Source organism: Cyprinodon tularosa, unplaced genomic scaffold (genome assembly GCF_016077235.1).
Source record: "Cyprinodon tularosa strain WSP-4 unplaced genomic scaffold, ASM1607723v1 ctg642, whole genome shotgun sequence".
NCBI classification, from domain to species: domain Eukaryota; kingdom Metazoa; phylum Chordata; class Actinopteri; order Cyprinodontiformes; family Cyprinodontidae; genus Cyprinodon; species Cyprinodon tularosa.
Window position 1 is genome coordinate 722,010 of NW_024039388.1, and position 24,983 is coordinate 746,992.

General features: G+C 38.2%; 1 protein-coding gene across 2 annotated transcripts; it reads left to right on the plus strand.

Annotated features, from left to right (window-relative positions):
* Positions 1-3,578: 3,578 nt before the first annotated feature.
* Positions 3,579-24,604, plus strand: LOC119798954 (rho family-interacting cell polarization regulator 1-like). 2 transcript variants are annotated; one of them, XM_038308628.1, is made up of 17 exons: positions 3,579-3,736; positions 7,633-7,714; positions 7,836-7,966; positions 8,048-8,126; positions 8,213-8,236; positions 9,141-9,194; positions 10,301-10,450; positions 10,622-10,685; positions 10,767-10,810; positions 10,911-11,036; positions 15,384-15,532; positions 15,619-15,727; positions 20,934-21,461; positions 21,550-21,767; positions 23,107-23,197; positions 23,274-23,367; positions 23,449-24,604. In XM_038308628.1, the coding sequence occupies exons 3-17, from the start codon at positions 7,875-7,877 to the stop codon at positions 23,496-23,498; spliced, it is 1,872 nt and encodes a 623-aa protein (XP_038164556.1). In that variant the 5' UTR covers positions 3,579-3,736; positions 7,633-7,714; positions 7,836-7,874; the 3' UTR covers positions 23,499-24,604. The 2 variants fall into 2 exon arrangements, with proteins under 2 accessions (XP_038164556.1, XP_038164557.1); XM_038308629.1 differs by lacking the exon at positions 10,301-10,450.
* Positions 24,605-24,983: the final 379 nt, after the last annotated feature.

Here is a 24,983-nt window from a genome sequence, read left to right on the forward strand (position 1 = left end):
ATTACTACTGTTAATGAACTTGAAATACAACACTGGCAATGGGATAATTAACATCATCAACATGAAAACACCAGACTTCAACTTTTTATCACTGCTGCTTGCCTGCACTTTAAAAAATGAAATAGTGTAGAGAGCTGTACTTAAATTATTTTTTGTTTACACTTGTGTATACAAAATGACAAAAAACTAAGTCTAACTTCATCAGAAAATGTGGTGTCTCTGGAAAGACAATCTTGTCTAATAAGGGTGAGACTACTGCCTGAATCTAATAGGGCGACACAAGGCTTTCCCTCGATAAAAACACAGATGGGGTGCTCCTGAGCAGGTACTACAGACACAGGTTCTTCCTCTAGCAAATCAACAATTGTTTTAAATGTTGGTGACAAACAAATAGACCTCTCTGTTTAAATCACCCTAACACGGTTATTACTACTAATTGGGGGATTTTCTATGGGATATTTAGGTCTGTGTCCATTCATTTGGGGTGAGCAGGCCCCTGCTAAAACCTTCTATGTCTCTGTTGTGGCATCAATCTTCTACGCTGTTGTCTGCTGGGCCCATGGCAGCGCAGAGCAGGACAGAAAGAGACTAAACCAACTAGTGAGAAAGGCCGCTTCTGTCTCAGGCTGCACTCTGGACTCAGTGGAGGAAGTGGCTGAGAAGAGGGGGCCGTCCACACTTACATCCATCATGGACAACACCTTCCACCCTCTGCACCAGACTGTAGAGGAGCTGAGCAGGTCCTTTAGTCAAAGACTTTTAAACCCTGTTTGTAAAAAGGAGCACTACCGCAGGTCATTCATCTCTGCTACTATTTACTATAAAGAGAAAAACTGCTGCAATATCTAATGTGCAATCACTATTTAATACCCTAAGCATTAATACAAAAATTTGAATAATAATTGGACTTTATTAATCTCACACTAGAGAAATTCACCTCTGCCTTTGACCCATCCCCTTGGGAAGCAGTGGGCTGCCATTGTTAGGCACCCAGGGAGCAGTGTTTAGGGTCTTGGTCAGAGACCCAGAGTGGCAGTCTGTGGGAGTGAGGCTCGAAATCTGAACCTGGATTCCAGGCGCAATGTCCTAACCACAATATATAATACCCAGCGCAATAACTATATATATATGAATACCATTTAATACCTTTTGCAATAACCCTGTATAATAATTCTGTTAAATAAGAGACCTCAGCTGTTATATATATATATATATATATATATATATATATATATATATATATATATATATATATATATATATATATATATATGAGTACATTTCTCCCCTGTGAGATCAGTAAAGTCAACCAATAAATCAATCACTCAGTCAATCAGTCAATCAAAAAAACAAACCAGGGATAGTAAAGGAAGCAAAGTTGTAAACTGTTTAATTTTAAGCATTATCATTCAGAAATAAGAATAAGGGACAAGTGATGAACACAAACTTAACCACTTTGTCACATATTACTTAAACTGTATGTGAGGATACTTAGTGCATTACAATGATATTTGGCATAAACGTAGCAAACTGGAGTGTGCAAATACTTTTTATTTTCTAAGTAAATTTAGAAGATGTGGTAAAACCATGAGGCAGAACTGATGCATTTCATGTCGATCATTTAAATGTTTATGAATCTTCTGCTGAAAAGTTTATACACACCGACCTAATCAACTGTAAAACATGTCAAAAACCAGTCGATAAGCCCAGGTATTGAGCTTTTTTTTTCATTCCTACTCTTCCCCGGCAGAGGGAATCAAAACTTCACTTTCTTAGCTATGTTTTAACAATCAATGAGCATTTGATAGAAAAACTCGTGAACCCTGATTTTAAATGTAATCCGACCACTTCATTTGGCTTAAATCCCCTAATCCCAATAATTAGCCGAGACTACAGAAATAACCCAACTAGACTACCCTGACAGTTAGCCTGTCGCCTTTCACCAGCTGTATTTTGAGAGTAAAAAGTGCCAGATTATCGTCCCCATGGTTCCCCTCTTATTCCAGTTTGCTGCAACTCGAACAACCAGCCCCGGGTCTGCTAACAATCGAATCCTCACGATCGCGCCTGTAAAACTTTACTCCGTCAGTCCTTCCTCTTTCCCGATATAGCCATGGCTATTTCTTTCCACCGCTTTCTTCGTGGTGTAGCCAGCAGTGAAAAAGGGGTAGCAACGGAGAAAACAGTGACTGAAGCTGAGGGGACATGTTTGTTGCCACAGCAACTAACCGGGCTCAATTTCCGGTCCAGGGAGCTAAACTTCAAAATAATATTCAAAATATATATATATATATTCTTCCACTTGAACAAAAATGATCTGTGACGGCTGTAAAAATATTGTTTGGCTTTTTTACATTCTGATGTTTACATAATATGCTTATTATAAGGTGGTTCTGATACTGAAAAGGTGGAAGGAGTAAAAAAAAAGGTTCCTTTTGTTTCTCAAAACCCTGTCTGTGTATCAGGATATGGGAATGAAAACCTGGTCAGTACCATTTAACAACGTAAACTGTATAAAAATTACAAAGTAGTGGATATCTTGATAAAATACTTTCTTCAAAATAGTTATAACCAGTTCTAACCTCTGAATAATGGTCAAATGTGATATAGTAAATGATCTATGTTCATGTACTTACATTTGTTCATGTGTCCTGTCAAACACTGTAGCCTGTCTTGATTGATTTAAGCAAATTGTAAAAGCTTTGATTTAGTTGATATGTGACATATGTGTAAAGCTTTAATAAATCCATCTATTTTTACAGTGGTTATTCATGATGTCCAGATATGATACTGATATGGCAGTTTGAGTATTGAACAATACAGATATTGCCCTGATACGATACCAGCGGGAATCAGATTTATTATTTCTTTTATTGTATGGAATGATAGGAAAGTCTTGATCAAGTGATATTCTAACACAGAGAACAATTCTCCAACATCAGGCATGAGAACAACAGATCCATTTCGTACTTACCAAAAAGTTACAGAAACTTTAAACAAAAGTGTATAGAAGCAAATATCGGAGATATAGATCCCAACTCCAGAGATTTTAGAGAAAGGCCCATATATTTCGATATTCGTTTTTTGGCTGTATCACACAAAAACAACTAGATGGATATAAATCTGTATATGTTTATGATATGTTTAAAACGATGACAAATTATTTAGATAAAAATGTTAAAGAATGAAAATCTTGAGCAAATTCCATTTTTTTACATGCTTAAATCATATTGTAAGAAAATAATCATCCCCTGTTTTTTGTAATCTTTTACAATTGTTTGAGAAATAGTTCTCCTGACTTTCTGATGTTTCAGTTGACGTGCCTTTTGGTGTTGATCAATAACATTAGTAAAATATTAAAAGGAAAACTTTATTTGCTGTAAAATAGAATTGTAGTTTTTATTATATTAATTTTAACCATAAAGGATCTAGTAAAAAAAAAAAAAAAAAAACATATCTACTAGATGTTTATTTTTATTTTCTTTTTGGTCACTTTAAAAGTTGGATGTTTAAAAAAAAAAAAAAAGAATTAGCGAGAGAGCCGTTATTCTGAAATCTCGCCACCGGAAGTAGTTTTGACTGTACACGATTAGCTTGATTTGGACACAAAATCTGCGAAATCAGTGAGAAGGACAGCGCCCAGAATAACTGTAAACCTCAGCTAGGTGAGGGGCAGCATCTCGCTGAGAATGGGCCTCCGGGTGTTTCCTCCGGGCTGTCGGACACTAAAACAGAGGTAAGACGCTGAAGGTTTGTTTTATCACCAAGGTCAATGGAAGAACCCTGGCTCTTTTCTCTGGACATGAGTCCGTCCGTCGGGCATAAAGAAGTTGTGTCGCTGGGATGTTTTTCTCCTCTTTTCTTTTTTTCACAAACAATAACAGTCTTTCCAGAGGGCTCTGTTAGATGTTCAGTTTATTTCCAGTGTTTAACATGTGTCCAGAGTTGATGGCGGTTGGGGTTCCTTATGAGGACGAAGGGGGGGAAGACTTTTGTGGCCTGTGATGAGCCCCTTCTGGCTGGCTGTGGGTGGGATATGAACGGAATACAAAGTGTGGAAAGAAGTTGGAGCCCCATTCTTCCCTTTAGTGCGAGTCAAGGAGCTGTGCTGTGGTCAGGGTGTGTTTATCCAGCCTGGTAAAGCTAATCCAGTAATCTGGAAAAGAGGTGACTGCATTTTATGGTAACACCACTTCCCCTTCCTCTCCTCCTCCACCTCCTCCTCCTTCTCCTCTTCCTCCTCCTCTTCCTCCCGAAAAAGAACCAAAGTAGGGATGACTACTACTCCTATCTGCTCACAGAAAAACCCTTACTAGACTATTACTGGCTTTCAAGTTTTTTATTTTTTTGTATTATTACATTAGATATAAAATCTAACCAAGTTATGATCAGATTTACTTATTTTCAATCTAAATGCGTCATAAACAGTTTGAGCTCATGTGATGTGAGAGCACAATCCTGCACATCAGATACTCCCACATAAAGTTTAGTGAAACAGTTGCCAACATAGTTAAGAGTGTTTAATTACATTTCAGTATATATATAGCTATTTATTTGGGGTTATTTAGAGAGAATTAGTGAGCAAACAGTATCAAGTTATGGAGAAATGTAAAAAAAAAGGTTTGGTTTTATGTAGGGCTGAAACAATTAAATGGATTAACCATTCATTCCCTTTCTTACACACTTGTGCTGGTGCCTATCTCCAGCTGTCTATGGACGAGAGGCGGGGTACACCCTGGACAGGTCGCCAGTCCATCGCAGGGCAACACAGAGACAGGATAAACAACCATTCACGCACAAACTCACACCTAAGGAGAATTTAGAGAAGCCAATTAACCTAACAGTCGTGTTTTTGGACTGTGGGAGGAAGCTGGAGTACCCGGAGAGAACCCACGCATGCTCAGGGAGAACATGCAAACCCCATGCAGAAAGACCCCGATCTTCTTGCTGCAAGGCAGCAGTGCTACCCACTGCGCCACTTAGCAGTCCTTAAATTAAACGGATTAATCGATTATTGAAATAATCATCAACTTATTTAGTAATCAATTAATCTTTAAATAAAATCTATAAACTGTATGCTGACAGAGAAACCCACTTAGAAACGTATTGATATCAAAATTATAAAAAAAAAAAAAACTGTTTTGTCTGCCAATATGCCCTATTCATAACTCTTTTCCACTTGTTTATTTTTGTAAAAAATCTGTAAGGAACCTTTTGCTGTCCGTTAATTAGTCGATGAATCAAAATAATAATTGACAGATTCATCAATTCGCAAAATAATCATTTCCTAACAGCCACCAAAGCTTTGAAAAGAATCTCAAGGAGCATAAGTAAGAGTCGCAGTAGAAAGACATTAGCGGTTCTTTTACAACCCATATTGGGAAAAAGTCAAATAAATAGAAATGTGCTCTGCTTAGAGGCAAACAAAATGACAGTTGTTGGCTCGTATTCTGTTTGTGGCAGAAAACCATCTCTGTGTGTCACCTTTAACCTCAAATAGAATCCAACTCAATACTCTATTCTATTTTGCACCATATTTATTTATTTATTTTGCACTGCTCTGAACCTTCCATATCAATGCCTTTTGCACCAGGACTTTAAACTGGTTTTCCTTTTCTCCTACACTGTTTACATTCTTGATCACTGCCGCACTTTGTAAATGGTAAAGCTGTTGTAAGCTGCACATTCACTGTTGAAAGCTGTGCACATCGAAAGTTCGTTTTGTATACACTTTGTGTATACAAAAGGACAACAAAGTTTGTCTAAGTCTAAGCTAACACAACATCCCCAGTATGGGACATGGCGGTGGCAGCATGCATGGAAGTTTTACTTCTATAATTACAGGAAAGCTGCTCAGAAATGATAGTAGTTCTATTGTAGGCTGCAAAGGAGTTTAAAACTGGGATGGAAGGCAACAACAGTAAACCACCAACCAGAGATACAATGGATGGATTTGGGTCAAATCAGATTAATGGATCAGAATGGACCAGTCAAAGTCCGTAGCTGAATTAATTGATAATCTGTGTCAGGAATTGATTTGCAGAATATAAGTTCAGCTTTTCTGGTTAGAAGTAAGGGAGAGAAAACTCAAATGTTATAAGTGTGAAGATTCCTACTTCTAAAGGCTTGCAGCTGTATTTGCAGCAAATACTGACTCTACTGAATTAAAAAAATATAATTAAATGCAATTTTCTTCAGAATTTATGCTCTGCTTTGTCTTGACCTGTCACAAAATGTGAATATAAAGCATAAAAAATTGCAGTTGTGACACAAAAAAAAAAAAAAAAAGTGAGGATAAAGAATACATTTTTTTGGCTGAACATTATTCTTGTTTTTTTTCTTTTATGCCTTCCAGTCTTTTCTTCTTCCTAAAATGAGACAAACAAATTACAGACGAAACAAAGCACCAAAAAGTTTTAATGATAACATTCCTTCACACCAGAAGCACGGAGGAACTTTTCTCTGCTGAAATTGGCTTAATAATCTTGTGGGGTTTGCCTTTCTCTGATATAAAGCTTTTCTGTTTTTGTTCTTCATAAAAAAAAAAAAATGTACTCCAGTCTTGTGAGGTTTGTGAACAGTGTCCTCTTTGTGTTTGCTGCTCCGTAGAGAGGGGATTAATCCAGCTAATGACCTCTATGTGAAGAAAAGGGATAAACGCACATCTAATGGGGAGCAAACAGAGCGATTAGCTCTCATTATTATTAATATAAGAGCTGCCTGCTGTGGAGGACATGGTGTGGGTCTAAACTGGTTATGTGTGGATATGGAAGCCATACTGGGCTATTATTGTTGGGTTATTATTGCATGTTGTTGGTTTCACGGTAGTTTGGAGAGAGGGGAGGACTTGAAGTGTGTGTTAAGCTGTAAGAAATGATCAACTGGACCTAATCTTTAGGGATAGTCGGGGCTGAACTAACATCTTCAACGTGGCTGATGTGGGTGGATTAGTTTGATTATTCCTACTAATGAGACTTTGATATATATGTAAACAGATTTTTTTTGTATTTTCCCTGCAACAGGTGGAGCAGCTCTTAGACACTTTCCCCAATGCTGAGCAGATGCTCTTGTTTCTGTGTCCTGTCCAGGCTCCTGCTGGACAGATTTACGTTGCTTTAAGTCTCTAATCTAGATTATTAGGTCTCCTGTTGTAGTTTTCCCCTGACATCTGCTCTCCGGCAAGCTAAAGGCTTGATTTGTGCCCTCTTGTGTTAAGTGGAGTGATGCTTTTTTTATTCTTAGGCCAAACTTCAGTGGAGAATTTCCTGTGTAGCTTCGGCTGTGAGACTTCCTGCGCTACGGTGCTGGACATGGTGGAGCAGGAGGGGGTGGAGAGAGGAAGGGAAAGGAAGGGGAAGAGAAGCATAAGCAGACTGTACTCCCTGCTGCTGTCAGCTGTGGCCTCTGCGGTTGCTGCTAACATTATGCTCGCCCTCTCAGACTTTCAGCTAAGTGGCCCTGGAGAAACTAAGGAAGTGAAACTCCGTAGATGTCCTTAATTTTCCTCCTTCCAGTCACCCCTGTTTGTTTAAAAAAAAAAAAAAAACTGTGAAGAAAAAGTCAGAGAATAAACCCATAAGATACACAGAGATGTGTTTGCCCTGTTAATACATTCTTCTTATGTGATTTCAGGACATGTACTTCTGTCTGTTAAAGCTGCAAAGCTACACTCCGCTCTCTGAGCATGCAGTGAGAGTATTCCTCCTCTCAGCAGGTGAGTGGCGTTCTTTCAGCTCCGTCTCTCTGTTGTCTTGGTGCTTTCAGCTGGAATAATTCCCAAACCTCTTTATCAGAGAAGATAATTCTCCCTCTTCCCTTTCCTCCACTCCGCTCAGTTTGATCCAAAAAGAAAACGTGCCTTGTAAGGAAGCAGGATGTTCACAGGCTCCACCAAACTGCCACCCACCAAAACCCCCCAGCCTGAGCGGCTGGATGAGGTTTACGCTGCTCTACGCAAAGGCTTACAGTGAGTAAAGGCATTGATTCTGTGGATGGCTCCCTGGTGGGATATTATTGGACGGTAAAAATGTTATGTCCTGCTTATCAGGTCATACCTGCAGGTCCACCAGCTGGAGCTGGACAGTTTGGGTCAGCAGATCAGAGAAAACAAGAAAAACAGTCGTCTGGTGAGAACCCGTCCCAGCACCCTTAGCATTCAGTAACAGGGAGTAGGAACCATGAATTAAATGTTTTCTTCTTCATCTGCTTGCAGGGGTCTCTGTACGAGTTAGATAAGGTAAGTTTATTCACATCTGTTCTGTTTAAGTCCATACAGATCTGAGGCATCATCTCTACTTAAACTCATTGCGGTCATAAGTACTCCATCGTCTGCCCTTACACAGATCTAAAGTTACATCCAGGGTTTAATTTGATTGTTAGTCCAACCTTTGAAGCAATAAGAGCTTCAGTTCTTCTGGACAGACTCTCTGCATGGTTTTATAGTTTAGTGTTCTATATTTGTAACATTGGATGGAAGGTCTTGTTCACAGAATCTAGAAATTTTATTGTAATCTAAAGGGGGGCCCAGAAGAAAATCTTTGGGAACCACTGGCCTAAACCAAGAATCATATATTGGATCATCCGAATAAAAAGCACAACTTGCCACACAAATCGTCTTATATAGGAGAAATCTGCAGGCCTAAATACTGGGTTATTGTAGGCTTATTCAACTATGGCCATTTAAATTATTTTAAAAAATAGAATTAAATGGATTTGAAAAGGGGTGCAGATCCTTTTGTAACAAAGTATGTTATACTTTATTGCGAAAAAAAAAAAATACATTTGCATATTATGAGCAGCTCTTGTGGAATCCACTCCAAAAGCAACCACATTTGAAGGGCCTCATCTAAAGAAATCCCAATATTTTAAACTATGAGTGCTCAGACATCAGTGGGTAGATGTCATGGACCATGTTTTTGTTTTAGCGTTTATGTTTTATAATGTGTCCTATTTGAATGTATGAGCTGCTGTCAGTCAGAGCAATGGTTAAGTTGGATTTAAATTTCTAATAGTTTTTTCTCTGATTATTTTTAATGGAAAAAATAATTTTAGGGCTTTATTTGGTAAATTAACATGTTAAACTATTTTGATTTGTCTTCTTGGTAAAACAAAGATAACTGGCTTATTTTCTTATGTTATAGCAAGTGAAAGCCATAGAGAGGTTCATGCGTCGGCTGGAGTTTCACCTAAGCAAGGTTTGTATCTTGATGAAATCAAACGTCTTACATCAACAAAGAAAGTTCTGTTAAGGTGTAATACCTGTAAAAAAAAATTTTCTTAAAGGCTTGTCTGAGGTTTTGTGGACAATTTAACCTACTTATTTAGCTCAGATTTTCCTTTTTGTGTGTATGTTCTCACTTTTCAAGTACTATTTAAATGACCATATTTTAGACAGATTAGCTTAAATGAATGTTATTTTGGCTGCAACATAACACAGTAGGGCTTAAACAATTAATCGGATTAATCACGATTATTGAAATAATCTACAACCAAACTAATTAAACAGTTTAAAGCAGCATTGTGTAAGTTTTAGCATAATTTGAGAAATCATTTTTCAGGTCAATATACAGAATGTGGTGCGTATTGATGAGCTGTGCAGGGTGACCCTCTCAGAAACTTGCCTTTGTAGCTTGATAGGCTGGTTCTGTCACTGAATGGGTCACATGATCCATGGCAGTGCTTTATGGGATTCACTTCTCCCTAAAGATGTTAGACAACAAAGCTGATAGACACCTACCTGATCCAACATATTAATTTTTCTCTGAGGAATGAGTTAATCCGGAGTTCTGTCTTTACTAGTATGTCCTTCACTTCTCAACCTGCTGGTCTGCCTCCAGATTAAGAAAAAAAAAAAGCAGAAGAGTACCAGGGGTACCAAAAGTTTGTTTTAAAATTGATGATTTGATAATAATTTCTTGATTGTGATTGGACAATTTTTTTATTTTATGAATATAAAGCAATATATTTATTGTTTCTTTTTATATTGTGTGGCTGGTTGTTTGTAGCTTCTTTATATTGACTGAGTAAATATATATGGTGCTGTAGCAGAACATGTCTGGCTTTCTATAACACCCTAATATGCAAAATATGCTCTCTATGTGTTGGTTTTGGGTTGATACAGGGCTGAATAGTGGATAATGTTTAAATCATTCAGTACCTTTAATTGAAAGTTCACCTAATATAATGGATCTATGCTCTGCGATATATAGCGAACAAAATCAATCAGGTATGAAAGTTGGTTTGTGGTTTTATCCCATTCTTAATAACCACAGAGGCTATCTGAAATCTCTGAAATTCCCAGGTGGAGGAACTGTATGAGGCCTACTGTATACAGCGGCGACTACGAGATGGAGCGAGTAAGATGGTGGCAGCCTTTAACTCTGCCACAGGCAGCAAAGAGGCCCGAGAAAGCCTAAGTGAAGCCAATAAGGGCTATAAAGAGTATACAGAGGCAAGTAGCTAAACTCAGGTCTTCTGAATGTCTGTCATTTTGTCAGTAGCAAGTGTTGAAAGTGTTTAATACTGCTTAACTCTAAGAACTGATTAATTATTGATGAGTTACTGAAGCAGCTAATTGTTTATATGCGAGATAGACTGAGCCTGTATCCTCTTGTCTGTGTAGCACATGTGCTCCCTTGAGAATGAAATAGAAAGCCAGATGGGAGAATTTCATGTCAAGATGAAGGGTGAGTCACTCTTCACACTTACTCAGATACTTCCGTCTATCAGTCCACTTCTCATTTCTTGGTTGATCTCTGATGTCTCAGGCCTTGCTGGGTTTGCACGACTGTGTGCTGGTGACCAGTATGAGGTAAGACACACAGTCATGAGCAGTCCTGGTCAAATCCCCACCCTTTGTTTCCCTTTGCTTGCGGCGGCATTATCTGCTTATTTATGTTTGGCCCTGATAGGTGCTGATGAGGTATGGGCGGCAGCGCTGGAGGCTACGCGGCCGTGTGGAGGTCAGCAACAAGCAGATATGGGACAGTGAGGACTTCACTTTTCAGCCTCTTGTCACAGAACTTCTGTCCATCAAGGTAATCAAACAAATGATTAGTTTACAGGATTTTGACGATGTAGTAAAGTCAGTGTTTCCTTCAAACCACATGATCCAAGCAGAAGAACATTAACACAACAGTAAATCTAGCAGCAGGGTTTGTTTTACAGCAAGGGCTGGATATATGCTAGTAAAGGCAGTTTAAATAAAAAAACACTTCAAAGATCCCCCCAAAGTGTAAATGAAACATATAGGGGCCAGGTGGCAATTTTAAATGGAAAGCTTTTGTTTTTATTTCAAAAGTACAAAAATCCAAACAAATTATTACGATTTACCTTTGTTCTCTTGAGTTTAACTTTATACAAATAAAAAAATATTTCAGGGAGGTTTTCCAGTCGTGCGAGAAATTTTCGATCAGGCCGACTTTCAGCCTGATTGTGAGTCGTGTAGTGTACAGGGGGTAACAAGATGCGATGAGCCTCTCACGACCACCTCCCGATCAGGAATCGTGAGGTCGAGAGATGATCAAACATGCTCAGGGGGCATGCCCAAAATGGGATTTTTCTTTTTCTTCTTCCTCTCAGATGTAAACACAGCAGCATGGCGGGTAGTAGCCATGTTTTCTCAGCCATGTCTAAGTCCAAATATGTCGCCACCTTTTCATTTTAGAGCTTTCAGCACAAAATTGCACAAATTGCCAAGGCACCCTAGTGAGATTCATATTCCTCTTGAACGAGTCAGAGCAGCTTCATCTCACTGCGGAGCTCAGCCCGATGTGGTTTTTAGACGTACAGTGCGAGCAGATAGATCGCTTCAGCTGCACATACATCGTGAGCTATGAACTCACACTGCAGCTACAGCTCTCTGTAGCTGCGTGCAACAATTGAAAAAATCGTATGCCCGGCTTAACACAATTTAATACTGTAAAAATCGTAGATGTCTATTGTCACTTATTTGAAAAAGTGAAACTTATTTATCATATAGACAGGATGTTTTAAATGCAACCTGGGCTTCTCCTGGACCTCAGTAGAACCACAGGCTGATCGCCTCCACTGATGCAGTAGTTCATGTAAAGGAGCCCCAGCCACAAGCATTTGTTGCAAAGAAATAAACCGTTAAAGACACCAAATATATCTGTTAAAAATAACCTAATTTTTTAATCTTATTTTATTTTCTTTGATAATTTTCAGAGACATCTAATTTAGATGTTAATTATCTGTAAATTATAGCCATACCATTTAACCTGCAAGCTTTTTCTGACTATTTGAAGTAATGGAGTCAGAGTTGAGGCTTGAGTCCCTTCGATAATCTGTGAAGGGAAACTAAAGATTAGTAGCGATGGTAACAAATAAACAAAGTATGATTAATCCTTAAAATAACAGTGGAAATATAAGAAATTCTGTTATGCACTTACAAAAAGGGTTTGATATCTCTTATTCCAATAAGCATATTTCCACTGATTATTGAGAAGCCTATAAATTAGATTTTACATCCCATTATTTAAAATTATAATGTACAAAAAAAATACTTTTTTGAACAAATGAATGCACCCTTTTCAGTGATTTTATTATCTTCTGAGAGATGCTTGTTTCCTTTTACTTTCTGACAAATTTCTGTGTTCATTAAAGGAGCCATAACACTGAAATCTGTTGAAGCCTGTGTCTGAAGTGGGAGAGGGGATTATTATTTTATTTACTTTTTTTTTTGTTTGGGTTGATTGTTCAAACCAGAAAAGCTCACATGAATGCCCTCTCCTCCTGTGTTGACATCAATAATGGAAGGATGCTAACAGTAGCCCATCTTGCCATCCCCACTCCTGTTTCTGTGTATCAAAAAGGAACAACCAGAGACTCCATGTTGCTCTTTGTTTAGAACTGGATGCAATGGTAAACAAACCATGGAAACTGCTAATATAGATAACGCTGCATCCACATAAACTCACATTATTTTGTGCACCCTTGCGAGAAAAGAAAGGGGGGAATAAAAAGCAGTCCAAGCAAGCTCCATTTAATTTTTTTCCCCCATAAAATGATTAAATATCAATTGAAAGACATTTTCAGAATGCTTATAAAGTAAAATACCAGGGTATGATTCCTTTAGAACTGATTTCAAAGCTTTAATTTGCAAAGGTTTAAACAATTTTAGGCTTAACAGAAAATGCAGATTTCAAAAATTTTCAGCAATTGAAACGCCTGTCTGACCACATGTACGCTGACACTTGAGCATGAATACACACAAAAATAAACACTACATTTTTATTCCACTAATACGCACAGTTTGAAAGAGGTGTTAGAGTTTTGTTGATTGAGAAAGATCAAATAAGTCAGACAAACATATGATTTTTTTTTTTTTTTTTACTAACACTGAAGAACAGCAATGTTAAACATTGCAAATAAACATGGATCTGGTTCATTATTATTATTTATTTATTTTTTTTTTTTACATTTTTTTACATTATTTCAAGGGATTGTGATCATCACTTTTCTTAGGTTTATTTGTGATTGTTTTGATTAGTTTACTGGTATCAGTTAAACCAAAATTGGCTTTTCATTATTTCTCATACTTTCTGAGTCTTTGTTACTGTAATCACCAACTGTTTCATCTGGGAAGTAGCTGCTTCAAAGGGCTGAGGAAACATTTTAAAACATCTGACATATCAACAGTTTTTAATGGATTGTGATGCTCCAAAGGGTCCTTTTTACAGGACCTTCAAAGCCAACAAATAGAAACTGTTATCTGGTCCAGTAACAAGAGGAAGTCACTGGAGTGAGGCCGGGACATGTTATGAGGTCAATATTTGACCATATAACTAATTCTATGTAAATCAAATTTTTTCCACATAAATCAATTCAGTTTTACCTCAGGTTATTTATATAGCACCAATTCATAACACATAACACATGTCATTCAGGGCACTTTACAGGAACAGTTCAATTAGATCATACAGTCGTATTGGTTTAAAGTTTCTGTCTAATGAAAACCAGCTGATTGCTTCAAGTCATTGACTTGCAGGACACGCTACTCCTGGATGAATGTGGCCACAGTAGTTCTTCATACCCATTTTGTTGTCGACTCTACAGCAATACCTCATACCAAGCATCCATGCAGAGACAGTGGAGGGGAAAACTTCCTTTAACAGGAAGAAACCTTCAGCAGAGCCAGGCCCAGCATGAGAAGCTTTCTGCTGAGACAGACAAGGAGTTCAAGGAGTCAGAAGCAGCTGTTTAAAAGGATCATAAAAAGCACTGACCAATAACTAATTTCTATGTTAGAAAAGTTAAAGGTAAACCAGCTCCACAGGTTGCTCCGTCTAGAAAAGAAGCAGATGAGCTCTGAGCCAATTTTCATGTCAAAGGGATTTTCTAAGGCTATTAATCAACGTGGTAGGAATACTCTATACTTTTTTGTTTTTAAAGAGAGCACATTAAGTTATGAGCCAATAACTACTGTATGTCTATGAGAGAAACCAGACTTAACACTGAAACAAGCCCAACTCTGTCATCTATATCTAAAGGGGTTAATGGCATTGGGCCAGGTGATATTTTGCTCTAGGATGGTCTCAGTACCAAACAGGAGATGCCAGATAAATCTTTTATGATTAGAAAAAGCAGAGAGAACCTAAACTTAGGGGTTGAAATAACAAATACTGCAGATTGATGAAAAGTGGTCCCTATGTCCTCCTGCAGCCTAAGCCTATAGAAGCATACATATAAAGATATCTAAGGATAACCTGAGCCAATAGAACTATAAGGTTTTTAAAATAGAACATTGTAACACAACACTAAATAGTAGACTGGGTGTCGTTGACAGACTAAATTTGGTAGTTATTATCTATCATGGGAGAGGAACCTGATAACTAAAATATTTGCTATTTTACTTTTAGAAGCACATTGAGAGTGAATTTCTGTTAAGAACATTAGGAACAGTCCTATCTGTGATATGAGATGCAGCTTGGTTATTTAGGGCTTTATAACTGAGAAGGAGGATTTTAAATTCATAATAATAATAATGATTAAACTTTATTGATCTCACGTTAGAGGATCTCCCTCTGCATTTAACCCATCCCCTTGGGGAGCAGTACTAAGACCATATACTAAACCCATAAAGGGAAGCTAGAATAGAAGAAATATGATCCCTCTTTTTAAATTTTCAGTCATGTTAAAGGATAAAGGAAACCTAATGATTAAAGTGATTAAATGTTTTTGTTGTTGTACTGCAGACGTCCTCCTAGGATAAATTATAGGAGATAATCTACAACAGTCAGATAATACAAGAAAATGTGCGGCTCATGTTTTGTTTGTGGTTAGCCGCTTTAGATGGTTATCTCTCATGTTGAATGGTTTCTGAGCGGCTGTGTCTCACATGTTTGCTCTCCTCTGTTGTCAAGGTGACAGAGCTGAAGAGCCTGGCCAATCATGTGGTGGTGGGCAGTGTGTCCTGTGAGATGCTAGATCTTTTCTGCCCACTGCCACAGACACTCGCTGTGGACATCAACGACCTGGGGACGGTGAAGCTGAACCTGGAGGTCACCTGGAGGTCATACACACACCTTTAGCACACCTGCCAATGTTACTGCTACTTTAATTTTTAAGTCTGACTCTACCTTGTTCTTTGTTTTTCAGTCCGTTTGATAGGGATGACCAGACGTCCTCGTCCAACACTGTTTCCAAACGACTTCTGTCCAATCAAAGCCCTCCTGACACTCCGTCTATGCGTGAGCAGGTGTTTTATGTGAGTCCCATTAAAATTTGTCTTTATTTACAGTGGTAGAATAGTACCTGCACAATTTGGACTTTTAAGATGCATTCTACTTTACAACCATCCACTTTAATGTTTTTTATTGGGATGTATAGGGCACATAACTGTAAGGAAATATTAGCCATTGATTTTAAATATTCTTTTAGAAATGCACCAATCCAGTTTTTTCCAATCCAATGCCGATACCTGGACTGAGCGTATCGGCCGATACCGATCCAATTCAACTGTAGCATGAATTAATAATATAAACCATAAAAAAAATAGTGAAAAGAAAGCAATAATAGTTCGGTATAAAGTGCACTGGATTGGATCTCCGATATCTGATCCAAATAATTAGTCGATATCGTAGCTGGTATCTGATCCAGGTATTGAATCGGTACATCTCTATAATTTCTTTATGTTTTTTACGTTTTTTGACATCTTAAAGTTTTCTTTAATCATTTATCTAAACATGAAGAGAGAGAATAGTAAAGCTAAAACACTACTAGACATAGGTGTCCACCTAAACTGTTTAAAGGGAGCATTTATCAGAGACGAACTTAAGAGGTTCATATTAACTCTAGAGGAGCTTCTGGTTTGGGTTGGAGTCTGTGTAAATGGCACTATTAGTAATGCACTCTACAAAGTGCATTGTGATATTGGTAAAAAGAAGAAAAAAATAAATTAGTTGAACATACGTGTTGAGAATGCTATTTTTGTGGTCGGATTTACCCAAAATGTTTTTAGCCAACATTCAAAACGACACGTGTGGATGAAAACTTAACTCTATACCTTTCCTTGAACACATCATGCCCATAACGAAACATGAAATGGCAGCATCATGCTAAGGGGAGCATAGATAGAGGGACATGGGAAGGTGGACTGAGCTATGGATTATGTGCAGACCGCAACTCAGTAGAGAACCGTTGGGGAATTCTGAGCATATCTGTCCAGACGCTCTACATGCTACAGGTTGGAAACTTGTTAGAGACAAACCCCAGAAGACTTACAGCTGTGAAAATAATGTTGAGTTTTTCTTTAAATTTGAAAGCATGCTCTGCTTTGCATAGGTCTGATGCATAAATTGCCAGTAAAATACATTCCAGGGGTATGATTGCTCTTACACAGCAGACTGTCTGAGTTTATATGATCTATCGCACCAATTGGCTGTTAATTACTGTCATTTCACTGGCTTCCTTTCTTTCAGCTGCTCCCTGGTTGTTTTGTGTGTAGCTGTAGCTCTGAACTGTGTGAGGATTTTCCCAGAGGTTTGTGTGGCCGATCATGTGGATGTGGGAGAGCGAATGTCGGCAGTAGGGCTTTGTGTGGTGGCGACAGTTTGTTTGAGCGTAACTGTGGCACTTGTACCTGTTTGATAGTGGTTTAGTAGTACTCCAAAGTGTCCCTCCTCTTCCTCACCCCAACGGAGAGCGTGTCTCATTGTGGGCTGTACCACAGTCGCTCATTGGTGGAGGCTTTTCCAGGTGTTGACGCGTCCCTGCGATGGGATTTCAGGCGAGCAGAGTCCCACATCGTTTCATCACAGTTGGTGCGTTTGGCCGTAGCTGTAGCTTAGTCCATAGTCTTTAATCTAAGTGGAGTATTCATGTCATTTTTCCATTCAATGGAAAGGGTTCAATCATGACAAGTTTAAAATCTGCTGTATTTATTTATTTATTTTTTTTTAGAAATATTTAGAATCATGAAATGAACAAAAGAGAGACACCATCACTCTTAATAAACTAAATCTGTTTAAAAGTACAACTTGGAAGCAATAGCGGTAAAATGGCTACTTGTGCAGATAGCTTAACAAATTAACAAGCTAATATCAAAACAATGGCGGGGAAAAAAAACGTAAATAGCTTCACTTTCCTCAATTTGTTTCATAACTTCTCATTACAAGAGCAAATTTGTGTATTTTATTGTATTTAATAAACTGACACAAAGTCTGTCATGGTAGGAAAATGATGCATTATTTTGAAAATATATTCAATACAGTTCTGATGATGATAAAAGGTTGACCAATTTGGGTTTTTAAGGCTGATACTGATTATTTTGACATCAGTCTAACCAGATCCCTGACATGTGCTGCCAATATTACTTTTGTGTGTCCTCAATTTACATGATAAAAATTATACGCGATAACCAATGTTACACATGTCTCAATTTAGACAAAAAAGAAACATTTATTAATGAATCAAGGTAAACATTAGCAATGGATATTATATGATGTGGTTGATTTCAAGGCATGGCTGCTACATGGACAAATGAACCTGTGAGTATCTGTTGGTCATCATATTGGTAAAACATCTAGATTTGATTCAATATTCAGAACCCTGAGTCAGTACTTCTCCAATCTTCCACAAAATAGCTCTGCTTCATTGGCATTAGATGGAGGGCATTCATGGTAATAGATCTTTTATTTCTTGCCATAAATTCTTTATTCTTGTCTGGACTCTGGCTGTTCTAACACATGGTTGTGCTTTGATCCAAACCATGGCCTATTTTTCAGGCTCCAGCAGATTTCCTTTCAGGATTTTCTTGAAATTTAATCCACTTAATGAAATTTAATCCATTATCTTTCCATCAACCATAACCAGCTTCTATGCCCCTGTTGAGGAACAGCGTCCACACAAGATGATACTGAAACCACCTTTTTTCTCTTTGGGGACTTGATGTTTAGGGTTTACTTGTTGTCTCACTTGACCTGAGCGCCTTTTTCGTACATATTTAGCTAGATTTCTGGTGGTACCTTTTCAGCACCTTCTTACTTCCTGCCACTATTAAGACCTGATTTTTGGTGTGAATCATTAATAGTAGTCATGGCAACACAGGGTTCCCGTGGGTCCTTAAAAAGTCTTAAAAGGCATTGAATTCTTCAAAATAAAACTAAGGCCTTAATTGGTATTAAAATGTCTTAAATCAGTCTTTCGTTGGTCTTAATTTTTAAAACATCATAAATAGGATCATTTTTATTATGATTTATTTTTGTAATCTAAATAAAACATTAAAATTGACAATTCTTTTTTTATTTAAAAAAAATAACAGCTCGCCATTATTGGTTCCGTCCCGATAGCGGAACCAATAAAAACGTTGTTGGGGCCGGGACATTTGTGAGATGCGCCATTAACTTTTTGTCTGGAAAATATGAGCAATTGTAAATGTAATGAAAATTGGCTATCCAGCCAAGGGTTTTCTCCATGGCTAAAACCAGTACCAGGGAACATACATGAAGCACAGTGTATTTTGTGCAAGAAGTAATTCAAGCTCAGAACGATGGGAATTAAGGCAGTGGAGTCTCACATGCGAAGCGCGAAACACAAAGCATCAAAATCGAGTTACAGAGAAACAGCCGGTATTTCTCAGTTTTGTTCCACCCTTGTCTCTGCAACGCCTCCACTCACCAAATCAAACATACTAAGAAAACGATACAAATAAAAATAACTGCAAAAAAGACTTAGCACTTGTTATGTTGTGGCTTTAAAACTGATTTGTTTTGTTCCCTGCTAAAACAAAGTTTGTGAATTCCGTTATATAATTGTTAAAATATACCAGTATATCATTTGTGTGTTTTTAGCTTTCTTCCTGTATGGGAAGTTTTTCAAAATTTGAAACATTAGTGCAGTGGTTTATCTTAAAATAAACCTTTGGGTTAAGCTGTTGCAAACGGGTTTTTCTTGTGTTTTTTGTGAATTTGGTCTTAAATTTTTATTTCAAGTGGCATTAAAAAGTCTTAAAAAGTCTTGAATTTAACTTGCCTTATGCTGTAGGAACCCTGCAACAGATGCTCAAATTGAAGCAAGGGACCTTTCCAACTTCTTTAGTATTGGAATCTTTTCCAAATAATTCCTGTTTTGTCCAGCCTGCCAGGCAGAGGGCATGTCTTGGTATGGCTACAGATAAGCCAAACTTTATTTTTTCTAAACCTTGATTAAACAGTTCTGCATGAGGTGTTCAAAGCTGTAGCTGTGTTTTAGGATCTAACTCTGTTTCCATGGTTCTGTTTAGTCTCCAATGTTATCTAATAAGCCTCTGAAGTCTCCAAAGTAAAACTCTGTCAAATATATTTGGTTATCCGAAGGCAATTGGTTGCGTTAGATTTTTGTACAGTGACATCAGATGGAAAGGGGATGTATGCAGATGCATGCCACACTTTTCAGAATATATTTAGAAACAAATTGGAAAAGTTTGTTTCCCATGACTTTACCTTAATGCACTGCTTTGCATTCCCAATAAAACATACTAAGGCAAGGCAAACATTATTTATCACAGTTATAACACTAAATAAATATTATATTTATTTTGTAAGGCTATTAATCAACATGGTAGGAATACTTGATGCTTTTTTGTTTTTAAATCCAATTACATTAAAGTTATTTTCAAATCTGTGTGAAGCTATTATTTTTCTTTTTCTCTGCGACTATAAAAATATCACACTGGTTGAAGTGTAGTTACACATTCAGGAAATAAAAAGCTATCTGTAGTCGATTGATTATTGCCAATATTATCAAAACAGCAAAAAAGGAAGCTACGTAAATGATTATGTCATGGATGTTCTTAAAAACAATCCCTTCTGAACTTTATTAAAGGAACTCATTCGGCAGCTAGTTTATAACATCCGTCCCTCAATTCATGTTGAAGAGTTAAGTAGAAATTAGTTCCAAACATCCAGCATCCCTCACATAATCAGCAAAGTCAGAGCATTCCTCTCTGAGTTTTGGTCTCTACTAAAGACTTCAAGTGCTTCACTCTGCAAACCAGATCCAGATTTTCTGTTTTTACTTGAAACATATGGCTCTTCTTATAATAAACACATGAATGCACTTATGACACATGGGAATAGGTTTCTAGTCTTCAGAGGACTGTTTCAATCTGTCTTTCTTCTGAGCTACTTAAACAGTGGATATTTCTACTGTGCAAAAGACCTTAGTTAAACGTAATGATTTTATATTTTGTTTTCAATCCCTCAGTCTCTCAGGAAGAAGTTAATTATACATTATATATATTATAAATCTGGGCTTTAAAATGTGATTTTAGTTTTATAGATCTATAATCCAGTTGCCTCTGACATTTTCATCCATCAGTTTAATCCTTTGTTTCATTTTCTGTCATTATTTGACTGTAATGAGTTAAATTCAGTTGTTTTGTTAACCTACAGTACATGTTGATGTGACTGGGATCCTTTTTACCCCACCACTAGTCCCTGCTGAAGCGTCAGGGGGAGATGGAGAACGGTACCGTTTGGTCCAACTCCTCTGAATCATCAGACGACTCCTCCAGTCCGGCACTGGCTCATCACACTCAGAGGCTGATGGCCTCCAACCTGCTGCAAACTACTCCCACCACTCAGCTGTCGCTCGCACCACACAAGTCCAGCGTGTCCACGCCGTCGCTCTCATCCAACCAGGAGGAGGATGAGACGGAAGGCGTAGATATTTTCCCTCAGCAGGAAGCAGTGCCTAACGGCCATCTGCAGGCCCCCTGTTCAGACTGTGGTGCTGCTGACAGAGCTTCTGTTCAGTCAGAGGACATCATCTCTGAGACCTCAGCTGAGCTTCTGGAAAGGGTGGACACTTTGGCTGCAGATGTGCAGACTGAGCAATGTGAGGAGTCCTCAGCTGGGAGGGAGGCTGAAATTGAGGAAATCACTGCAGAGACTTTCCAGGAGACTCAAAGTCAGGCACATCTACCAGTCCAAGAAAGCAAACAAACAGAGGACACTCCAGCGGTGGGCTGAAAACTAAACACAGCAGCTCTTTTCTATAAAAACTGTGTTTAACTGCAACTTTTTAACCCTCTGCTTTATTTGTCCTCAGGCGCCTTTTCCTACTTCTGCCAGTTTCAATCAGGAAGTTGAGACCGCCCTCGAAAGCTTTGACTTTCTTAACTTTTCAGATGTGGAAGAAGAGGAGGAGCAGCAACAGCAGGAGAAAGAAGAGCTAGAGGGAAGATGTGAAGAGGACCAAAATAAAACCCAGGAGGAGAAAATATTAGAAGAAAAACATGATGAGGAGAATGTGTGCTCTGAGGGAAGGTTAGTATCAGCAGGAGGAAGTGGTTTATCTTATTCTTTCACATTCATGATTCAACATTTCACAGAGCTCCAGAGGCCAGTACCACGAAGCGAGCTCAAACTATTTCAATCAATTCCCCACTATGGTAATCAGGATCAGCCGAACCACGATTCTGGTCTTCAACTCGCTAACTCAGTCCAGCCTGGGCGGATCTTGAATCTATGAACGCCCATGTATAAAGCAGATCAATCTGAATCAAGAGCGCAGAAGGAAGAGTGCCATATTTCTCCTGTGAGGAACAAAAAGCTCCGAGAAATTTGAAGAGAAAAAAACAATCTCAATAAAAAAGAAACATGGTGGCTGCACGAAAGGGACGCCAAATAGTGTAGCAAAGGACTGCTGTCTGCGTAAATGAGCAAGCTACACATCAGTGTCATTTAACACACACTGCATCCCAATCGATGTACTGCATATTAACCAGGTGTCCCCTGGAAGTGAAGATGACTTTGTGACTTTTGCGTAAAATGGCATGACCATACATACAGTCTATGGTACAGTGTGGGCCGAACTTCTGTGGGTCACAGAGCCAACACACTCTTCTAGGATCTGGCATATATGCCAGTCCGGCCCCTGAAAACCTGTATCAGTCATACTGTAATAGTGATCCAAAGGATCTTCTTACAATTTGCAATCTGATTTTATTAGCTTCATATATCAATTATACAAAAAAAAAGTGAATGCCAGGGCTTTATGAGGACATTATACAGAAACATATACAGAATAGTAAATGGTTGGTATGTCAAAAAGGAGGAAAAATAAATAAATTAAAAACAATTTAATTTGTTAATGACATATTAGTTTTAACTTTTTTTTTTTAGCTTTTTGGATTTTAAGTTCCTTTATTTCGATGTTGTTTTATTTAAGTTCTTTTTCCCTCTGAATTAAATTGAGTCTTCAGTGAAAGGGAACGTAATTGTCTCCATAAGAGCTGATTGGCTGGAGGGGGAGCATTTTCTAGGATTCAGATCAATCCTGAAAGCTAGCCTGCCCCGGAGCAGCTTTGCCATTGACAGGCGCGTTACCATGGTGACAAGCCTAGCTAAGAGTGATCGCAGCTTTGAGGTACAGGAAAGACGGGGTTAAATCTGAAGTTGTCTCACTAAACCAGCAGTCCCACTTAGTGGTACAGACCTCAGTTGTCAGTTATAAATGTTATGATAGTTTGAAAAATACATTTTGTTTGATTTTCAGTTTAATTTGATCCCAGAAAAAGCAAAATACAAACAAATCTGTAAGGAGGTAATTTCTTTCTGACTGCACAGTCTGCTTTAGTTGCATAATTTTTTTTGGTCATTACAGTGATGAGGAGGAAGCAGACGGCCTGGAGTTCCTTATGGAGGCTCCAGAAGGATTTAGGAACTCCGATGAAGACCGTTTCTCAGAATCACAGGTAAACAGAGCCCTCAGGGTCGCCCTCATGTTGCTCTGACTGCTTTCAAGTAAATATTTTTTCTTCATTTTTCAAGGAGTCGAGTGTTTCAGACGTGCAAGATTTTGGCCCAGTGGAAATTCTGGAGGAAAAACATAAGCAAGACGGCGAAAATGGAGATGGACCTCATGGTGAGAGAAGAAGGCTGTTAGTAAACAGAGGAGGAAGCTGGTACTAGCTGTAAGAGCTTATTAATCTGTTTTATCTTTCAGAGGAGGAAAGCTCTCATGATCAGCACGGGAGTCCTTCCACGCCCAGCTAGTCAGCCACTGCTGTTTTTTTTTTTTGTCGCTTTTTTTTGACTGTGTGGAGCCGCAGTCAATCCATTTGTTCCGTCCTGACATACCAGTGCCATCGCGCTCCCTCTCGCTCTGCAGAAATGGAGGCCTTGAGGATGTTCCACTCAACAATCAGACAAACAACCTCTGCCTGTCATGGTGGAGTTTGCGCTTGTTTGTTGCCTTGTTTACCAGGAAAACTGAACCTGTGAGCTCCTGCACTCACTGCATCCTGCTGTCTGTGTTAAAGTGGCACTGAACAGCAGTTTACATGTTTCCTATACTTCTCCCATCATGTGATGGATTCAGCGTCCCAAAAACATTTCAGGAACAGATCAAAGCGGCCTTCTGTTTTAATTTTTTTTGCGCTTGTTCATGAATTTTATATAAGAAATTATTTTGAAATGATTTTAAGTTTTTGTTTATCAATCTACACAGAAGCATTTAAAGGTATTCAGACAGCACCAGTGGATATAATCAGCCTGATGCTCTTTCATTACCAGAGGACAGGCTACAAACATGTGATGTTTATCTGCAGACCAGAAATCCTCCCTGAAAACAATCATTTCCTTCAACATCCCTCTCAGCGCTGACGCTGAATGAACACGTTCTCTTATCAGCGAACATTCAGGAGTTAAGAACTCATTCTGGGTCGTGCGTTTGCAAAGATGACAACCATCTGCAGTTTGCAACTATATTTAAACCTGCATGTGTAGCCGTCTCATGCTGCCAGCATGTCTGTATAATAATGAAGCTTAACTGATCGGTTTAAGTGTGTAAGCTAGGCTCTGCTCCAAGAAAGCCACTGTGTTCCTATAAAAAAAGACTGCCTCATGGGGGCTCTGTGGTCTTTTATTGTTGTGCTTTTACCTGTTTCATCAGAAAGTGCCTCAAGTGACATAAGAGATGTTTTAAAGGTTTTAAACGCCACCAGTGGTTGATGGCAGTGTTTATTTTCTGATTCACTTTAAGGAGTGTGCACAATGAGAGATATTTACTGTTTCATAATAAGAATTGTATATGTCCTGAACTGTTCAAAAGGTTTATGTTCAGAAATGTTCGAACTTTATAAAAGTTTCTTTAAAACCAACTCACCCTTTAGGTTGTCATTTATTGTGTTGAAAATATTTCTACTGGATTTATTATGACATTTGAATGTTTTAGACCTGCTTTAACCAATAAAACTGATTTTGGTTTTTTCAAATTAAACTAAATAAAAAAAAATACTTTATTAATCCCAAAGGGAAGTTAAATGTTGCTCATAAATATTTTTTTAACTGGTGTTTTAGGTGTTTATAGCTGTGGGCAGGAAGGATCTTCTGTAGTGGTCTGTCTTGCACCAGATCTGGAGAAGCCTCTGACTAAAGACAGTCTGTTGTTTAAAAATCTTCTAAAGAGGATGCTCGTTGTTTTCCATAATGTTCTTCACTTTATGCAGAATTATTCTTTGTGAAATAATCTCCAGAGGT

Excerpts from the sequence above, each read along its gene's own strand:
- LOC119798954 (XM_038308628.1), top strand. The coding sequence starts at position 7,875 with ATGTTCACAGGCTCCACCAAACTGCCACCCACCAAAACCCCCCAGCCT. Across the intron at positions 21,768-23,106 it reads AATGTGTGCTCTGAGGGAAG|TGATGAGGAGGAAGCAGACG; the intron begins GTTAGTATCAGC and ends TGGTCATTACAG. Across the intron at positions 23,198-23,273 it reads ACCGTTTCTCAGAATCACAG|GAGTCGAGTGTTTCAGACGT; the intron begins GTAAACAGAGCC and ends TCATTTTTCAAG.